The 18,306-nt window shown below is 41.1% G+C and overlaps 1 protein-coding gene across 1 annotated transcript in view; it reads left to right on the forward strand.

The window, feature by feature from the left end:
• The window catches only part of Brms1l (BRMS1 like transcriptional repressor), a 32,472-nt gene extending 18,212 nt beyond the window's left edge, over positions 1 to 14,260 (forward strand). The window contains exons 5-10 of the mRNA XM_055608730.1: positions 4,118 to 4,214; positions 5,189 to 5,272; positions 5,663 to 5,727; positions 6,925 to 6,964; positions 10,207 to 10,333; positions 12,732 to 14,260. Of these exons, the coding sequence (XP_055464705.1) occupies positions 4,118 to 4,214; positions 5,189 to 5,272; positions 5,663 to 5,727; positions 6,925 to 6,964; positions 10,207 to 10,333; positions 12,732 to 12,849 (531 nt within the window). The 3' untranslated portion in view covers positions 12,850 to 14,260. The remainder of the gene's footprint in view (positions 1 to 4,117; positions 4,215 to 5,188; positions 5,273 to 5,662; positions 5,728 to 6,924; positions 6,965 to 10,206; positions 10,334 to 12,731) is intronic.
• The last annotated feature ends 4,046 nt before the right edge of the window (positions 14,261 to 18,306 follow it).

The raw sequence follows: 18,306 nt of genomic DNA on the forward strand, positions 1-18,306 counted from the left end.
TAATTGTTTTTTTTTTTTTCTAAATATTAGTTTGTGTGTGTATGTGTTGTATATGTGTGTGGATACATGTGCCACAGTGGGACTGTGGAGGGCGGAAGATAACTTTATAGAGTCAGGCCTTTCCTTCTACTTTTACATGTGTTCTGGGGATCAAATTTTAAGTTGCTAGGCTTGCACCACAAGTGCTTTTAACTGCTGAGCCATCTGGAAAGCCTAAGGTATTACTAAGACAAGGTCTCATGTAGCCTAAGCTAGCCTCAGAGTCACTTATGTAGCCATGCTAGCCTTGAACTCCTGATCCTTCTGCCTTCAGCTCCTAAGTCTTGGAATTACAGGCTTGCATCACCAATCCTGGCTACTGTGGTGTGTCACTCTCTGATCCTTCAAAATCTCCCCAGGCTCCAGTCCTGAGTTGAGAACTGTGAGGCACTTAAGGCAAGAAACTACCAAAGGAGAGTTCATTCTGAACATAGGTCAGTGTGAAATTAGCACGAAAATGGAAACCGTGGGCTCATAATCCTATTGAAAAGGCCTATTGAAATGTTAGCCTGGGAAAGGACTAACGAATAGGTTCAGTTAGTTTAAGTGAGAATAGAGGGCTGGATCCCTTGTAAGTAGTCACCCACTGAACAGAAAAGCCACCACGCTTTTGGTGTGCCCTTTCTTTTGCAGATGTCCTCTGGCCACTCAAGTATGATTTCTTCTCTCTCTCTTTGGGAGGCTTCTGAGAGTCTTGCAGGAGAATAAGGAGAAAATCTCTTTAAAAAGAGAATGTCAAGATTAATCTTCATTGTCAACTTGTCTGGATTTAGTAGCACGCCTCAGGGCATGTTTGTGAGGCTGTTTGGATGAGGAGAAGACCCACCGTGACTATAGACAATGTCCTGAGGCCTAGGGTCCTGTACCGAGGAAGGGGGAAGCGAGCTAGGGGCCAGCACCATTTCCCTGCTTCCTGACTGGATAGCATGTGACTAGTAGCCTCAGGCTGTAAGTCAGAATTAACTATTCTTTCCTCAGTTGCCAGATACATATTTTACCACAGCATTGAGAAAAGTGACTAATTCAGGTAGGGACTGAAATGACAATAGATTCAAGGCATGTCATTCAGTGATTTATTTATTTTTTTGAAACAGAATGTTCTCATGTATCCAGTGCTGTGCTTTTGTTTTTGTTTTTTGAAACAGGGTCCTACTATGTAGCGTTGGCTGGCCTGGAACTCACTGTGTAGACCAAGCTGGCCTTGAATTCCCTAGGGCTGGGATTAGAGCTGTGTGCCACCATACCTGGTTTATGAGGTGCTAAGAATATAACCCAGGGCCTTGTGCATGCTGCCACACTTCCTAGCCCCCACCCCTCCACACTGTAGAGTGTGTGTATATGTATATATACATTTAAAGGCCTTGAAAGCGTCATACATTTCCGTTTCTTATTGTGGATTTTTAAAACAAATCATAAAGAATGGTTAGTAGACTTAGAGAATTTCTGCTTAGCCTAGAGCAAATTTACCAGTATAAAGCAAAGAGAGCGGGCCAGTGTCGCTTCATGCTCATAAAAGCAAAGCCTTGTCACTCGAGTTCTTTATGTAAGTCATCTTTGCTTGGGGAGCTAGGTCAGCTGCCAGCTGCCAGGAGGCCTGTCTCCTGAGGAGGCCTATTGCCCTTTTCTCTTCTTCGTAACTTAGTTTCTGTAGCACAGGGCAGATGTGGGTGGAGCATTTCAGAAGGAAGTACTGAGGGCATCATGTGCTGAAATAATTTTATCCCATACATACTCATTTGGTGTACATATGTGTCTGTACATGCTTATGTGCATGTATGGCTGCATGTACATGTGTGTTCATGCAGGTGTGGAGGCAAGAGGTTGGCATCTGTGGTCTTCCTCAGTTATTCCCCACTTTAGTTTTGGAGACAGGGCCTCTGCTGAGCCTGGAGCTGCCTGGACTGGCTGCCCAGCAGGGCCTGGGAGTCCTCCTTTCTCTGTATCCCTTGGCACTGGGATTACAGGCGTGTACTAGTAACCCTGGCTACTTCAGTGGCTGCTGGAGACTCTGATTGCACGGCAAGCACTTCCCTGACGACACCACACTCTCAGTCCTCATAGTTAGTGTTTTATTAACTATTTTAGTGTGCCAGGCAATAGGTTTCACTGGGATATTTTCGTATATTTGTGTTGCATACTTTTCCTGTATCCATCCCATTCCCTTCTCTTGCTTCTTTGCAGCATCTGCTGCTATAATTTTTCATATGACATTTGTCTTACTTTAGCTTTCACTCTCCCATCAAAATGCTAACTACTCCTGAGGCTCTGAGTTCAGATTAGATGTGGCAAACTCAGCATAGTCTGGCCATAGAAACTTTTGCAGACTCTTTAACTCCTGTCTTTCCCCTACCGTACAGGATAACCTTCAGGTCTGTGCAGATTTAATTTGAAATCTGTATCAGGAGAGTTCACAATTGACACCTGGGCCTGCTACCTACACAACTGTGGCCTTCTCTAACTCCCCCTCAAAAAGCCATGTCTATTCTGGTGGATTTCATAAGACAGTCATAGCTACAGTATCCAGTATTTATGTGAACTAACCATGTGGTGGACGGTTTGTAACTCTGTTAGGGGTTGTCTGCTCTCCACCTCGTACTAGGGATTGCATGTAGGACCTTGAACATACTGAGCAAGTGCCTGCGACTGACCTACATCAGCTGTCTTAGTTTGTGACAGAATCTTACTAAGTTGCTCATGCTGACCTTGAGTTCAGTCTGGAGTACAGATAGCCGTTGACCTTGGGATCTTACTGCCTCAGCCCTCCATAAAACTGGACTTACAGACCTTCTATACCATGCCTAGCCTTATAGGCTTTTATAGAAGGGTCCTCTGTGTTATATTTATGTACATTTTATGGCTTTCCTAAAAAGCTATAGTGGAATATAATTAAAAAAACAATGAACTAGACCTTGTAGCTCTGGGTTCTAATCTAATCTGGTAAAACACTGATTTTGTTTTATTTATTTTACTATTATTATTTAAAATTACATATTTATTTTTTGTGTTTGGGTGTTTTGCCTGCATGTGCACCATCTACATGCCTGGTGCCTGAGGAGGCAAGAAGACGGTGATGGATTCCTTGGAAGTGAAGTTACAAACAAATGGTTGTGAGCTGCAGCATGTGTACTGGGAGTTAACTTGGGTCCTCTGAAAGAAGAGTCAATGCTCTTAATTGCTGAGCCATTTCTCTAGCCCCCATTGGCTTTATTAGACTTTCATTAGACTTCATTTTTGCCCCTGACTTGTCTGTTTTAGCAAGTGATTAATCTATAATTTTATAATTGAGTTAATATGTCACATTTTTCTAAGTCAGTTTATTGCTTAAGTATATTCTAATGGAAATGTATTATTTTATTTAGTTTCTTTAAATGGCTGTAAAATTTGTATCTAAATATTTTTGTTTCATATTGCTGCATTTACTATGATGTAGAGACAATAAAAACAGTGATCTATTTTATGTAATTAAAAATTTTTATTTTTATTTTCTGTGTGTGTGTGTGTGACACACACACACACACACACACACACACACACACACACACACCCATGCACCTATGGGCAATGCCCATGGAAGCCAGAAGAGGGCATCAAATTCCCTGGAGCTGGAGTTTCAGATGGTTTTGAGTTGCTACCACATAGGTGTTGGGAATTGAACCTGGGTCTTCTGCAAGAGCAGCAAGTGCCCTAGCCATCTCTCTGACTCCAATTTAGATATTCTTAAACAGGGTGCTATTTTACTTAGTTAAATCTGTTTTTATAACTGTTTTCTGGCTTTATTTATTTTAAATACTGAACATTTCTTCTTTAAAATTTTAAGTTGTGGGGCTAAAGATGTAGCTCAATGGCAGAGCAATTACCTAGCATGCATGTAATTCTCAGAACTGGGGGGAGGGATAAAAATAACTAAGATGAACCAAAAGAGCAAAAAAACCCATCATTTATTAAACCAATCTCCCCCCAAAAAACAAAAAACAAACAAATCCACCATCTATTAAAGTACTCTAAGTCATTTTGTGTTGTTAGCTAAGATGAATTGGTGTTTTCTTTCTTTTCACTTAAGTATCATGTTTCTTTCCAGAGTGAAAAGCTTTTGTTATATGATACAGTCCAGAGTGAGCTTGAGGAGAAGATAAGAAGGCTTGAGGAGGACAGGCACAGCATCGACATTACCTCAGGTCAGGGCTGCGTGTGGTGTGATGTCCCAGAAAGCCTCAGTTTTCTCGCATCAATACTATGCAAATGCAGTGTCCTAGCTGGAGGGAGCAGGGGAGGAGGCTTCTGAAGAATGTGATCAGGTTCAGGTTGTTGCGTGTATTAAGAGTCACACTCTAGAAAGATGTAAAAAGGACGGCATAGGAAAAGGGACAGAACAGAAGTGTGACAAGAGCTAGTGTGGGACTGTACTGGAAGACACCCACCTGTGTTCCTCCAGGCAAGTGGATGGATGTTACGTGGTGATAGGTTTTGCCTTGGGGAAAGAAAACACTAACCATGTTTCTTAGATCAGGTCAGTATGAGTTGTGGCCATTTCAGGGTGATTATAGGAAAGTTTTCTGTTGTGCACTGATAGAAGTTTTACGGGCTTGGCCCCACAGTTCTTGAGTATGTATTGTGTTTGTGTTTTGCGTTTTGTTTCTCTGCTGTCATTGGGGCAGAGGAGATGAGATTAGTGTGGGCGTTCCCTTGCCCACGAGCTGAGTGTCTGTGGGCAGTTGCTAGTTTTTCTAAATCAGTGTTCTTGTGGAAAAGTGAAGTTAGAAGAAGAGCTACCTCAGGGCTGGTGAGATGGCTCACTGGTAAATGTGCTTGCCCCAAGGCTGCAACCAGAATTTGATCCCCAACATCCATGTGGTGGAAGGAGAGAACCCACTCTCACACGTTGCCCTCTGGCCTCCACGTTTATGCTGTGGTGTGCGAGTGCGTGCGTGTGTGCGCGCGCGCACGCACGCACATACACACACACACATACACACAACACAATGAGTAAATAAGTAAATAAGTGTAAAAAAGTGAAAACAAAGAGAAGACAAACTGCATGTGTGTGGTTTCCTTGGAGTTTTGTATGTAAATAAGCAGTGAACATGAAGTTATATGCTGCTCTTTCTTCATGTGGCTACCGGAAGTCAGCTCACACTTTGATTCCCTGCAGAGCTGTGGAATGATGAGCTTCAGTCAAGAAAAAAGAGGAAGGACCCTTTCAGCCCCGACAAAAAGAAGCCAGTCGTAGTTTCAGATATCCTTTCCCACTTTCTCTGGGTTCTCACATGGTGCCTGTCTTGGTTCCTGACCTTCCTTGGACTGCCCTGGAGCAAGCACATGGGGACTTAGAGAACGACTGAAGGCAAGGTGGACTGCTGACTGAGGAGGCGGGAGGAAGAGGAGCTCCAGCCCTCAGCTCAGCCACAGGACTGAGGGGAAACAGCTGCAGATGGTACAGTGTGCTTACTTCGAACACGCACTGTTTGTTGGTTTTGAGACAAGGTCTTGTATGCGGTCCAGGCTGGCCTTGAACCCGTAGTCGTTTTACATCCGTTCCCTGAGTTCTGGAGTCACACATGTGTCTGCCACCCTGGGCTCCAAAGTGTGTGATGTTCCCACTGCTAAGTTGACCTTGACTTTTCACGTCCATATATAGTGTATATGCTGCAGGATCTTGATATTCTTGAGGACTGGACAACAATTAGAAAGGTATGTTCGACAAATGGTGCGACAGCAGTGTGTTTTTATAGTCTGCCTTTTAGGAGTCCATCAACATATATTGTAAATACTTTGCTTAACATTGGGGTAGAGAATATTTTAAGAAGTAGAGACATGTCAGTAATTGTATTTTTCCTGTAATAATGTAATAATTTATATAAGAGTATGGAATAGCATATTTAGTTTGCCCTAGAATATTCGGGGTTAGAGCTTTGTCTATTTCTGGTGTATAAGGCACCCAGTAAATATTTGTTGAATGAATACAGTGAACCTATGTATCTTATATTCTATTAATAATTACTGAGGTGTGAGTGGACTCTTTGATGCTTGTTTAAGAATGGAGCTATGTTATTCACATGCCAGTGCCCATAAATGTACACTATTTGCAAATATATATTTTTAGAGTCTTGATTTCATTTGAGTGGCTAACATTGATCTTAATTATTACTTTACTGCTGAACATTATCCTTTAAAAACTCTGAGTGAAACTAATTTCTTAGGAATTCAGTTGATTCAACTATCATTAAAGAGAAAGTCATTTTTCTGAAAAGTAATATGCCAAATGTATCCATGTATCTGATAAATAGAGCTTATATATGCAAAGGATAAGAAGCATTTAAATCACAATATTATCTGGTCCTTTATTTTCAGTAGCTTCCCCTTACCCCTCAAAAAGTTTTAAAGATAGATGTATGTAATTACAATAATCTCTTACTTGAAAATGTAAAAAAAAAAAAAAAGAATGGAGCTATGTATCTTGACTACTTTTTTATTTATTTCTATTATCCTTTTTACTTTTTATTTTGCCCAGACTGCCCTAGAATTAATTTTGTAGCTCCCATAGTCTTTGAACCCGTGGGCCTCCTGCTTAGGCTTTCCTGGAAGCTAGATTACAAGCCTGTGCCACCAGGTCTAGCTTGAGGCTTGCTTTCTTAATTAAAATTTCCGTTCTTATAAGTTGCCCAGAGAAATGACTTAAGCTGTTAATCGTATCTATGGGAGAAGGTATTCTCTGTGGTTCTAGACATTAGTCTGGAGGCTGGGGATGCCTCTCCCCCAGCACCAGAAGAAAATGAGAGCATCTAGTGTTTATATTCTAGTCTGTTGTTGAACTGTATGTGTTATAGATAGCAAAATATATTTTCAGTCTGAACTCACATTTCTCCCTTTTCCCTTCTTTTTCCTAAGGCAATGGCTACATTGGGTCCACACCGAGTGAAAACAGAACGTAAGTCCTGAGTTGTGACGTGCTCTGTGGAGAGCTGTTGAGTCAGGGTGGTTAGTCACCTGTGTATTGAGGACAATCACATCACTTGGTTCCATTTCTCAGCAAACTCAGCACGACGTTACGAGGGACTCTGGACTCTTCTGCTTCGTGTAAAAGTTTGGAAGTTTCCATGTTGTCTGTTTCTTTTTTCATTATTAAGCCGTATTCTTATTTATATTAGATCTATAATTCAAAATGCATTTACCCAAGTTTTTTTTTTTTTTTTTTTTTTAATTAGCCCATTACTTCATTAGGGGAGGTGTTGGGAAGTCACAAATTGATGAATTGGTTCCAGGGAGTCCAGAATCTCTGGAGTTGTGTACCATATTTCTTAGAAGTGCTCTCTCTCTCTCTCCTCTCTCTCTTCATTATCTATATATTTTCTTGGCAGAGATTAGAATTTTATCAGTGGACTACTAAGAGATTTATCTGCTACTAAGATTTACATGTTTTGTTTTGAGATAGTTCTTTGCTGTCTGGAAATTATGACCTGCTTGCCTCTGTCTCTTGAGTGCTAGGATTATATATGCATTTTGTAAAAGTTTTTTTTTCTTTTTATTTATTATATTATGTGTACAGTGTTCTGCCTGCATGTATACCTGAACGCCAGAAGAGGGCAGACCTCATTATAGATGGTTGTGAGCCACCATGTGGTTGCTGGGAATTGAACTCAGGACCTCTAGAAGAGCAGATAGTGCTCCTAACCTCTGAGCCATCTCTCCAGCCCTATATATGCATTTTTAAGCTTTTTTTTTTTTTTTTTTTTAGTTTTTCAAGACAGGTTTCTCTGTGCAGCCTTGGCTGTCCTGGACTCAAATTTGTACACTAGGCTGGCATCGAACATCGAACTCAAAGAGCTATCTGCCTGCCTCTGCCTCTAGAGTGCTGAGATTACAGTGTGTGCCACTGTGCCCAGCTTCTTTTTATTCTTTTTTTTTTTTTTTTTTGCAGCTCTAAGATAACTGTCCAAGTTGTGATGAACATTGATGTCTGTCTTTTTTTCTTTTAAGAACTTTTTGGGTAATCCTTTTTTTAAATATTTTTTTTTTTATTTTTAAATAATTTTATACATTCACTTGTATCTCAGCTGTAGCCCCCTCTCTCTTTCCCTCCCAGTCCTTCCCTCCCGCCCCCCTTCCGAGTCCACTGATAGGGGAGGTCCTCTTGTCCTTCCATCTGACCCTAGCTTATCAGGTATCTTCAGGACGGCTGCAGTGTCCTTATCTGTGGCCTAGTAAGGTTGCTCCTCCCTCGAGGGCTCCCTCCCTCCCTGGCTCAATGAGCCAGTCATTGTGTTCATGTCAGAAACAATTCCTGTCCCCCTTACTATGGAACCCACTTGGATACTGAGCTACCATGGGCTATGACTGAGCAGGGGTTATAGGTTATATCCATGCATGGTCCTTGGTTGGATTGGGTAATCCTTTAAAGGGTAATGGGGTTAGATTTTTAAAAAGCATGTTTTAAATATTAAGGAAGAGTTTCTTGTTCCATGTCAAAAGTATCTTTAAGAGCTACTTATCTGGGCATTGGTGGCGCACGCCTTTAATCCCAGCACTGGAGGCAGAGGCAGGCAGCTCTTTTTAAGTTTGAGGTCAGCCTGGTCTACAGAGTGAGTCCCAGGACAGTCAGGGCCACACAGAAAAACCTTGTCTCGAAAAAAACCAAAAAAAAAAAAAAAAAAAGAAAAAGAAAAAAACACTTTTTTTTTTTTTTAATGGTTCCTTTAAACTTTATTTCGTATCAGGAAATTGCAGCTGTATTATACCTGTGTACTGCGCTTGACTGGAGGGAACAGATGCGTTCTCTAGAATGTTTTTTGTGCATGGGTTTTTTGCAGCCATGTGTGTATGTGTGTTCACATGCCTGGACATGTGTGGGTGCATGAGTGTGTATATGTGGAAGCTAGAAATTTGCCCTTGATGGCTCTCCACTTTATTTTCATCCACTGGGGTAAGATTTCTTGTTGAATAGAGTGCCGGTTCTGGTAAGTCTAGCTGCCCTGAATGCTCCGGGGCGCCTCTGTCATTGTCCCCCGTGCTGGGATGCAGGCAGCTGCTGTGCCTACCTGCTGTTCTGTGGCTTCTGGTCCTCACACTGGTGCAGCAAGCCCGTCGAAGATTAGAGCCTACCACCCAGCTGAATAGCTCTTTCCTGGCCTGTTTTAGCTTAATGTTCTACTAGCTTTAATCATAACATTTGCCTCCATTTGTCCATTTATTTTTAAGAATGACAAATTCCACAATTTTTTAAAGAAAAATTTATTGTTACTGCATGTGAAGTATGTGTGATTGATGTGTGTGTTTGTGATGTATGGGTGGGTTTACCTGCTGAGCCATCTCACTGGCCCCGTTGAAACTAATTGTCTCCTTGCTCATTTTGCCTCCTGACTGGATTATAAGCTTTACACCATATCTCTGTTTCTTTTTCCTCAGCGCCCAGCACAGTTCCTTGTGTATAGGATAGACCTAGACATGTGGTGAACGAACAGCTGGAAAACAAATGCATATATACTCATTCACTCCTTTCTGCAGAGCAGAGACTGTTTTAGGTTTTTGAAGACAGTAGGGAAGGAAATGAACTTGGAGCTCCCTTCAGGGGGTGGAGGAGTTCTGTGTGCATAACTAAGTTAGTACCAGATCTTACAGCTGTTAGGAAGTCCATGTGGATGGTGACGATGACTGAGAAGTGACAGCTGACTGGTGGAGGTGCCTGTGTGGTGTGGCTCCCACAGCGTGTTTCCGTAAGGAGCGTGTTTTCCCGCAGCAGTGCATCCGCTGCTGCTGAGTCATTGCTGAGAGCTGTAAATGCAAGTTCTACTTAGGAGAATGAAAGTTCTGGGAACCTCTCACATTAAGTCTGCTTCTTCCCAAGTGTGAGATGCCTTATAGGGAAGGAGATTGGAAAAGGAATTTTCAGTGGAAACATGACAAGCCATATTTTCATGACTACTTCAAAATGGTGCTGGAAATTAATCATCCATGTGCCTGCTTACCTTCCTGGCCGTCTTTACGATTCATTGCTTACCTTTGTTTGTATTACAGTGAGCTCCAGAGTAAGGGATGCTCTTGTTTTTACTGTATTACTTACTAGATTCCTATGTAAGACTATTTCAAATGTTTTTTATACACACATATGAGCATGGATTACTGTTGTCTGGCACTATCTTATTAACATAACAGTTGTTTAACTGATTCTTTTAGCACCTGTGAAACTGGAAAAACATCTGCACAGTGCTAGATCTGAAGAGGGAAGACTATATTATGATGGTGAATGGTATATACGTGGACAAACAATATGTATTGATAAGAAAGATGAATGTCCTACAAGGTAAGAAGCTTCCTGTCACTTTATTGTTGCTGAGAATTGCTGTTTTACACCTGTTGCCAATCAACATTTGTAGCCGCTCTAGGATATTTTTCATGTCAGCATTAGTTTGGATTTTTTGAGTAAGATCCAATCACGTGTACACAATGGTTATTTTTACTTATATAGTAGCATTTATATAGTATGTCAATGGTAGACTTTATATTAGAATTGTACACAGCACAGAGGTCATCTGGACTATGAGGCATCTGCAGTCCTGTGTGTGGGAGCCTGGCAGAGCCCCTGGCTGTTCAGACAGCACAAGGCTCACCTAGGGTCTCGGCCACCTCCATCCTCAGCCTCCTGGTTGGAAAACCCTGTGTGTGTAGCATTCCTGGTCTCCCTAGAGGTTATCTTATAAGAACAAGGACCTTTGTGCTCCCAACATGTAGCTACATAGAGCGTTGGAGGGCAACCTAGATACATGAGCTTCCATTTCAGACAAGAAGTATTAATTAAGGCAGGAAAGAAAGGGAAAATTAATGAAAACTTTAAGAGTACCTAGGGAGGTTGGGGAGATGGTTCAGCTGCTGAGAGCAGCTCTCCAAGGGGACTCTGGTTTGTTTTCAGCACCACATCTGTCAGTTAATGCCAGCTCTATGGGACCTGATGCCCTCTCCTGGCCTCTGTGGGCACTATACACAGTTTGTGCACTGTGCAGCTAAAACATTCACATGCTAAAAAAAAAAAAAAAAAAAAAAAACAAAACTTTAAGTAAAGAGTACTTTGTAAACTATAACTTGAAAACTAGAAATTGCTTTTTAAATTTTAATCTAGACTTAAAGTTTATGTAGTCATATAGCCTATAAGTCATCTTGCTGTTGTCTTTTTGAAAATATTAATGAATTATTGCTTTCATCCTCTCGGGTTAAAGGGTGAAAGGTTAGAGTGTCAGCTTGCTACAGTAAGAAACACTTTTTTTCAAGATAACATTTGAGTTTAATTTAAATTCTTATTTTGAAAGCTTAATTGGTTTGTGACTTCATCTTTACAGTTTTGGGTTTCAGGAACATGCATAACAACTTTTCTCATAGAAATTTATTTTATTATTATGATGTCAATTTGTTTGATACTCCAGAATTCTCTTGTTTTATTAGTTTTGAGGCATTTTACTACTACTTAGCATTAAAGTGGTGAAAAAGAGATGATAGTGAAAGAGATGAATCTTATGAAAATAGATTATAAGTATTTTTTTACATAAAGATTAGTATTGAAAAAAAAAGTCAGTACAGATGGTCTGACACTGGGAATTGATAGGTTAGTATTAAAAGATGTCCTACAGTCGAGACTAATAGTAAGGCTGTGATGCTACTGAGTAATGGCTTTCAGTTCACTGTCCTTTTGGAGGCTGAAGTGTGGATGGGGTAGGGAATGGCGTACTTCAGAACGGCCAGGACTTACTTTAACAAGGGGTATGTGCCACAGGCCATTTCAGCAGTTGTGCAAGCACCATAGAGCATACTTACACAGCTAACCATTATAGGCCAGTCACATGATGCAGCCAAGAGATGAGAAAAAGCTGAGTTGTAAGATGCTTTATAGCCACCCTTTTAATTAAAACAAAACAAAACAAAACAAAACAAAACAAAACAACAACAACTGTGAAGAAACATGCTAAAATTATAACAAAAATGCTAATGCAGCAGAGGGCTGGGGCTGTAGGTCAGTGGTCCAGTGCTTGTCTCCCCTGCACAAAGTCCAGGTGTCAGTCTTCAGCACTGGGAAAATGTCTGGCATGGGAAGTCCTCAGGCAAGTGACAAAGTGTGTGTCATCTCTGCAGGCGTTGGCACCGCATGTGATTGTATGCGCTCTGCTTTCATGTGATTGGCAACACAGTGGGTTTCTGTGGACCAGTGAAGAACACATTGTGCTGTAACAATTTGGCAGTGCTCCCTAACTAAGAACTTCGTAGCTTTGCTTTTAGGTCATGTCACTACTGTTGTATATGCTGTGTATTATTGATCAAGATGTTCCATACTGTATAGCCATAGGTCTAGTAGAGAAGGTTATCGAGCTCATTAAGAAGGGAAGGATATAACTAAATGTTGATCATTGTGATATTTTCTACTCCATGCCCTGCTGATAGTGCAGCATCTGGTAAATGTCCATTTTATACTTGAACTAACTGAGCCTGTCATAGCTTGTAATATATGAAACCTTGTTTTTGTGCTAGTAATCTAAAATGAGATTAGTATAACCCAGGAGGAGGCAGAAGAAATGCAAGCTTAGTGCCAACCTGGGCTGTAGATATCAAGGCATGTCTGAAAAAAGGAAAGAAAAAGCAAATAAAACTCCAAAATAATAAATTAAAATAAATGAAGTGAACTGTATTGTAATGCATTCTCTTTTTTTCTCTTTTAGTGCTGTAATTACAACAATTAACCATGATGAAGTTTGGTTTAAGAGGCCTGATGGAAGCAAATCTAAGCTTTATATTTCCCAGCTACAGAAAGGGAAATACTCCATTAAACATTCGTAATCACGATTTAAGTGTTACCTGCATCGACCTTATTAGTGTTACCAAGTGTAATGTGCCATGGGAGCCAAGAAATGTATTCAGCAGCTTACTGTTTTCATCAGTCATGAGAGAGTGTGTCTCCTAGGCAGTGCTTTAAGTAGATCCCACTGCAGTAAGTCATTAAGAGAAATAGATGCAGCTTATCATGACCATCCCATCTATTTGCCTTATAGGTCCAGTGGCTAACAGGTATATTTGGTAGGTATTTCTTTCTCAGTTTTGTTTCACTTCATGTCTTAATTATGTGTGTTTCATCTCTAATGAACTACAACTGCAGTTACCTGCAATTTTTAAATTTCCAAACTATTGTCACTATTTGTGTTTGTAAATAAGACTGATGAAATGTTTCCTATAAATGATTTGTATTAGTGCATTAGTTTAAATCAGAACAGAAATTTATACATATGTGTGAGTATGTATATATGGCGACACCAGCGTACTTAGAACTGGTGGCTTACCCATACAATCTTGTTTTACCCGAAATGAAACTGTTGGGTTTGAGAAGCAAAGGGAGCACTTTTGTAGCCTGGTTCTCCTTCTCCTCTTTCTCGATGGGGACTCTTTTCCTGATCGTACTTGATGGTTATTGGTAACAATGTGTCAAGTATGAAGACGCGGTCTGTGCTACTGTGAGCTAGTTGAGGGCCACGTTCATGGTGCACAGTGTCTGCGTGAGCGGTGGCTGGCAGCATTGTGCTGCTTCCTGCACATCTAGACTTCTGAAGATTTTAGCAAGCGTTCTCCAGGGCAGACTAGATCCTTATTCTAATTTTATTGCTAGAGTAAAATAGAAGTGGACACTTTCCTTGAATCTACCCCCCCCATTAGCATTTTAAAAAATACTCTGAGTTTTTAAGGCCATTTGGTGCAATTTAGAAAATGCTGGCCTCCCTTCCCTTAGCCACATTCAAAGTTAACTTGTAAAGCCTCTGGGACGGTGCAGAAGGTTGAAGCCCTCAGCCTGGCAGTGGCTAGCTCTAGTATGGATTTAGTGTACAGCCAAACCAAGCATTCTGGTGGCCTCATGCACTTTACTTTCTGTTACAATGATATTTGGAGGGTGAAGAGGATTCAGCCAACACTCCACGAAGGAGTCTGCATGATTCCGTTAGTTCCTTACGATTACCTCTGCAGATACCGTGCAGGGCACTGCTTCAGTTGCCAAACTAACCCTTTTGACTTTGGAAACCCAGTCAGCAACACTGTGCTGCTCTGCTGTTTCTGATCAACCTTAGCGACTATACCTACTGTCCCAATCCAGTAGCATTTGGCAGTGCTTATATATATATATATATATATATACATATACATATATATATGATGTTTGATAAGCATTTTTAATGAGATTTGTATTTTTAAATTTAGTATGTAATAAAAGTGTTTGAGTGTCATTTGTGGCGTCTTGTGTTACTTATTCACACTCTTATGTAGTTGTTTACACGCTGTCCACTTGTGGGAGGGTTTGAGCTGCTTGACACCAGCAGATCTACAGTACTGTGGAGGTGGTTCTGCCCAGCTCCTCACACTTGCACCTCTGTGGGCAGATGTAGGTGAGTGTTCAGGAAGCTAAGTTCTACTTTGCCACGCCACACATGCAGGTGTGTGCTACTTTAACATGCATACCCCGTAGTTTGAAACCCTAACCAGAAAAAACCAACCAGATGTATTCTCATCCTTACCATGAAAACTTAATTTCTGTACTCTGTTTACTTTTTCACTATCATATTAAGATCGAGGCAAATATATACTTGTCAATGACATGAATACTCTCTGATACCACTTATCAGTGATATGAAGGATTTTACTGCAGGTACTTTCCCATTAGCCTTTTTTAGTCATAAGATTTAATTTCAAAGAATGGCTGGAAACCCTGCAGTGTGCTGTACCAGCCACTGCTGCTGCTGTGTTTATGGTCAGTTTCTACTGTCTGTTTCAGGGACTTTTCTACCACAGCTCCTTGTTCATATTGAGCTCACCTGGCCTGTCATCTTGCTGTTAAGAAAGAGGTCCCAGCCAGCATCTCATTCACCAAGTCATAGCTACTCGCAAACATTAATGGATACACTTCACTTACCCCTTTATCCTGGCTTATATTGGAGGACTGAGCACTGAGTAATTTCATTCTGTCTTCAATAAAAGTTGTTCTTGCTGGGTATGGTGGCACATTCCTGTAACCTTAGCACTTGGAAGCAGAGACAGAAGGATCAGAAGTTAAAGGCCAGAATTGGCTAAATAGTTTGAGGCTGGCCTGGGCTATATGTTGGTTGTTTCAAATTAACAAACTGAAAAATAAATGCAGTGGAAATTATGTTTTGATGTACACATTGTTACCTAACATTTCACTTGCAGAGCCCTCTGTGTACCTTATCCCTGCCAGTAATTGCTCAAAAGGAATAAGGACAAGTTGAGGGGTGAGACTCTCTCTGCTTGCCTGCCTTTGGATCCCTTTCCCCTCATTGGGTTGCCTTGTCTGGCCTCATTGGGAGAGGATGTGCCTAGTCTTGCTGCAGTTTCGATGTACCAGGGAGAGTTGGTACCCATGGGGGACCTCCGCTTCTCTCTAGAGGAGAGGGGAATAGGGGGAGGAGAGAAGAAAGGGGGTAGCTGCAATCAGGATGTAAGTGAATAAATGAAAAAAATAGTGAAATTGGTTGTCGTCAGTAAGTCTGCTATAAGAATGAAAGTGCATTTCTCTTGACAGTGGGAGATAAAGAAGGGCTGACTGAGCACATTAGCTAGGATCTTTACAGTCTATTGCCACATTCGAATGTAAGCTACTGTATTTTGAAAGATGATCAGATGGAAAATACTAAAAAGCACAGGAAAGTAGAGAGGAGGCATGTCCCTTCATGGATGAGCTGCACTGTGGGCCAGTGTCTTGCCCCTCCCCCACAGCTTCCTACATTTTGTTATTTTTTTTTAAACTTTTTTATTTGTACGTGGGCATGTTTCTGCATGTATGCATGTACACATATGCAGGTACCCTGGAGTCAGAAGAAGGTCTGCTCTCCTACTAGTAGGTGCTAGGAATTAAACCCTGGACCCTCTACAAGAGCAACAAGCTCTTTAACCACTAAGCCATCCCTTAGGCCCCCTATATTTTATTTTAAGATTTATATTTTAAAACACACACTATGTGTGTGCGTGTGTGCGTGCGCGCGCGCAGGCCATTCATGAGAGTATTGGCTCCCTTACAGCTGGAGTTAAAGGCATTTGTAAATCAACAGGTTGAGTTCTGTGAACCAAACTTGGGTCCTCTTAAAGAGCAACAAATGCTCTTAAACACCAAGTCATCTCTTCCAGCCCCCTTCTGTGTTCTTTCTAGACCATGTATCTTGCCACTCTAACATATTGGAACACAGTGGCCCCTGACTAATGGGTAGCTAGTGATTAATGAAAAAGTCATAATTTGAGTGCTTGAATGTGCCACATTTGTGTTTAAGATATAAACTGGAAGTCACCAATTTTTGCATGTTCAAAACAAAATGAATAAAAATCTAAGAATTCTGACTACATATGTGTCCCATGTTGGGCTTCTTTTTTTGGCCTTAATATTTTTACTCAAAATATGAAAGGCAAAATACCATGAACATTTTGAAACAGTCTCAAATAGCTTATCTTTCAGAAAAAAGTGTGTGTGTTATGCTATGGAAAGCCAAGATTTATAAGTGTACAAATTCTCATCAAAAGTTGAAGCTTATGTTCTCTTTCAAGACATTTTATTCAAAGAAGGCTAAGAGCAGTTAGATAGCAGCACCTTTTGAGTCCTTTTCTCTCTTTTTGTGGCTAAAATAGATTTGGGCAATTTTCCTTGCTGGGAAATTGCTGTGGTCCTCTAGTTTAGAAGTAGGCTATATGGTAGCCTTTACCACTGCTACTAAATGATAAACTATGTTAAACTATGACCAAGAAGATCATCAGGCAGAGACTCAACCTTACCTTCTTTACAGGAGTATTGAGAGAGCTATTCTGCTTCGTTTGCTGCTGAAGGGCGGTGCAGCTGCCATCGATGGGGCAGCGGCACGGAAGTGCTTGCATGTGGAGGTCAGTTTAGATTTCAGTCATGTAATGTCGGTGGGTCATTACACCTACTCAGTACCTTGAGCACTTTAAATTTTGTTTTGAGACAGGGTCTCACCCTGTAGCCTTAGCTAGGAACGCTTATGTAGAGCAGGCTGGCCTTGAACTCACAGAGATCCGCCTGCTTCTGCCTTCTAAGATTGTGGCAGTTCTTTATTTGAACCATAAACTCTGTGGTGTTAGATTATATCTCGTAAATATTTAAATATATAGTAACAGTTACCCACAACACAAGAACCACAAGTCAAATAACCTCGATGAAGTCCAAAGTTTCTGTTGAGAGGCTTAGAGCAGGAGTCCAAGACTTCCACTACTCATCCTTTCATCCTTGAGAGCTTTTATTTTGTCTCTTGCTTTGTGTTGTCCAAAGGAACATTCAGGTGAGGTCATGGCCTGTGTTTAAACTGCTGAGGAGGGAGGCCGCTTTGCTGATCACTGCCTCTTTGACCTCCCAATTCCATGTAACTTTCTACCTCCATTCCAGGGCTTAGAAGATTTTATAAGATTCTGTTCTATCTTTGTCTTCCAAATAATGAGGAAGGGACACAGAAGGCTTTTGTTTTGTACTAAAGGTAGATTGTATTTTACTCTTCTGTATCTTCTTTTTCCAGTGTAATATGTCTTGGTAATTGGCTATGTTGTGAGTGTCTGCCACATCTCTGGTTGAGGCTTGGTCCATAGGGTGGCACTGTTGGTATGTGGTGGACTTTTGGGAGGTGAGATCTTAGAGGCCTTGGGTCACGGGGGGGCATACCCTTGGGAGATAGCTCTCTTGGATCTCCTTGGCGGTTCTTGGGAGGATTCTCAAAGTGTGAGCTTGGCTTTTCTCATCTGCTTCCTGCTTAAGCTGTGAGCCCTTTCTTCTGCCTGGACTCCCATAGTCACTGGCAGCTGCCATCTGCTCTCACCAGAAGGCCAGTCCAATAGAAACGTCTAGTCTTAAACTTTGAGCCTCAAAACTGGGACCCAAACACCCCCCCCCCTTCCTCTTTAAAAGTATTCCATGTTAGATGTTTCACTCTTATAGTGATGAAGATTTTGTCAGTGCAGTGATGGTCCATTATCAGCTGCTAGAGATACAGCTTGTAAAGTTGGGGCCTCATCGTGTTCTTTTTGGAATAAAGAGGTATACTGTCATCTGGGGCATACACCACGGTATTGCCAACATTTAAAATTTCCATTTCCTCCCACCTTCCTTCCCCTTAAGTCTGAAGTGAGCTCTCTTTTTAAACCTTTTTACTCTATGAAGGTGACATTTGTGGATATATCTCATTTTTTAGGCAAAATTACTGGACTGAATGGTTGGGGAATTTATATTTTACTAGATATTGCCAAACT

The sequence above is a fragment of the Psammomys obesus genome, unplaced genomic scaffold (genome assembly GCF_907164565.1).
Source record: "Psammomys obesus unplaced genomic scaffold, mPsaObe1.curated_primary_1811, whole genome shotgun sequence".
Lineage (NCBI taxonomy): Eukaryota > Metazoa > Chordata > Mammalia > Rodentia > Muridae > Psammomys > Psammomys obesus.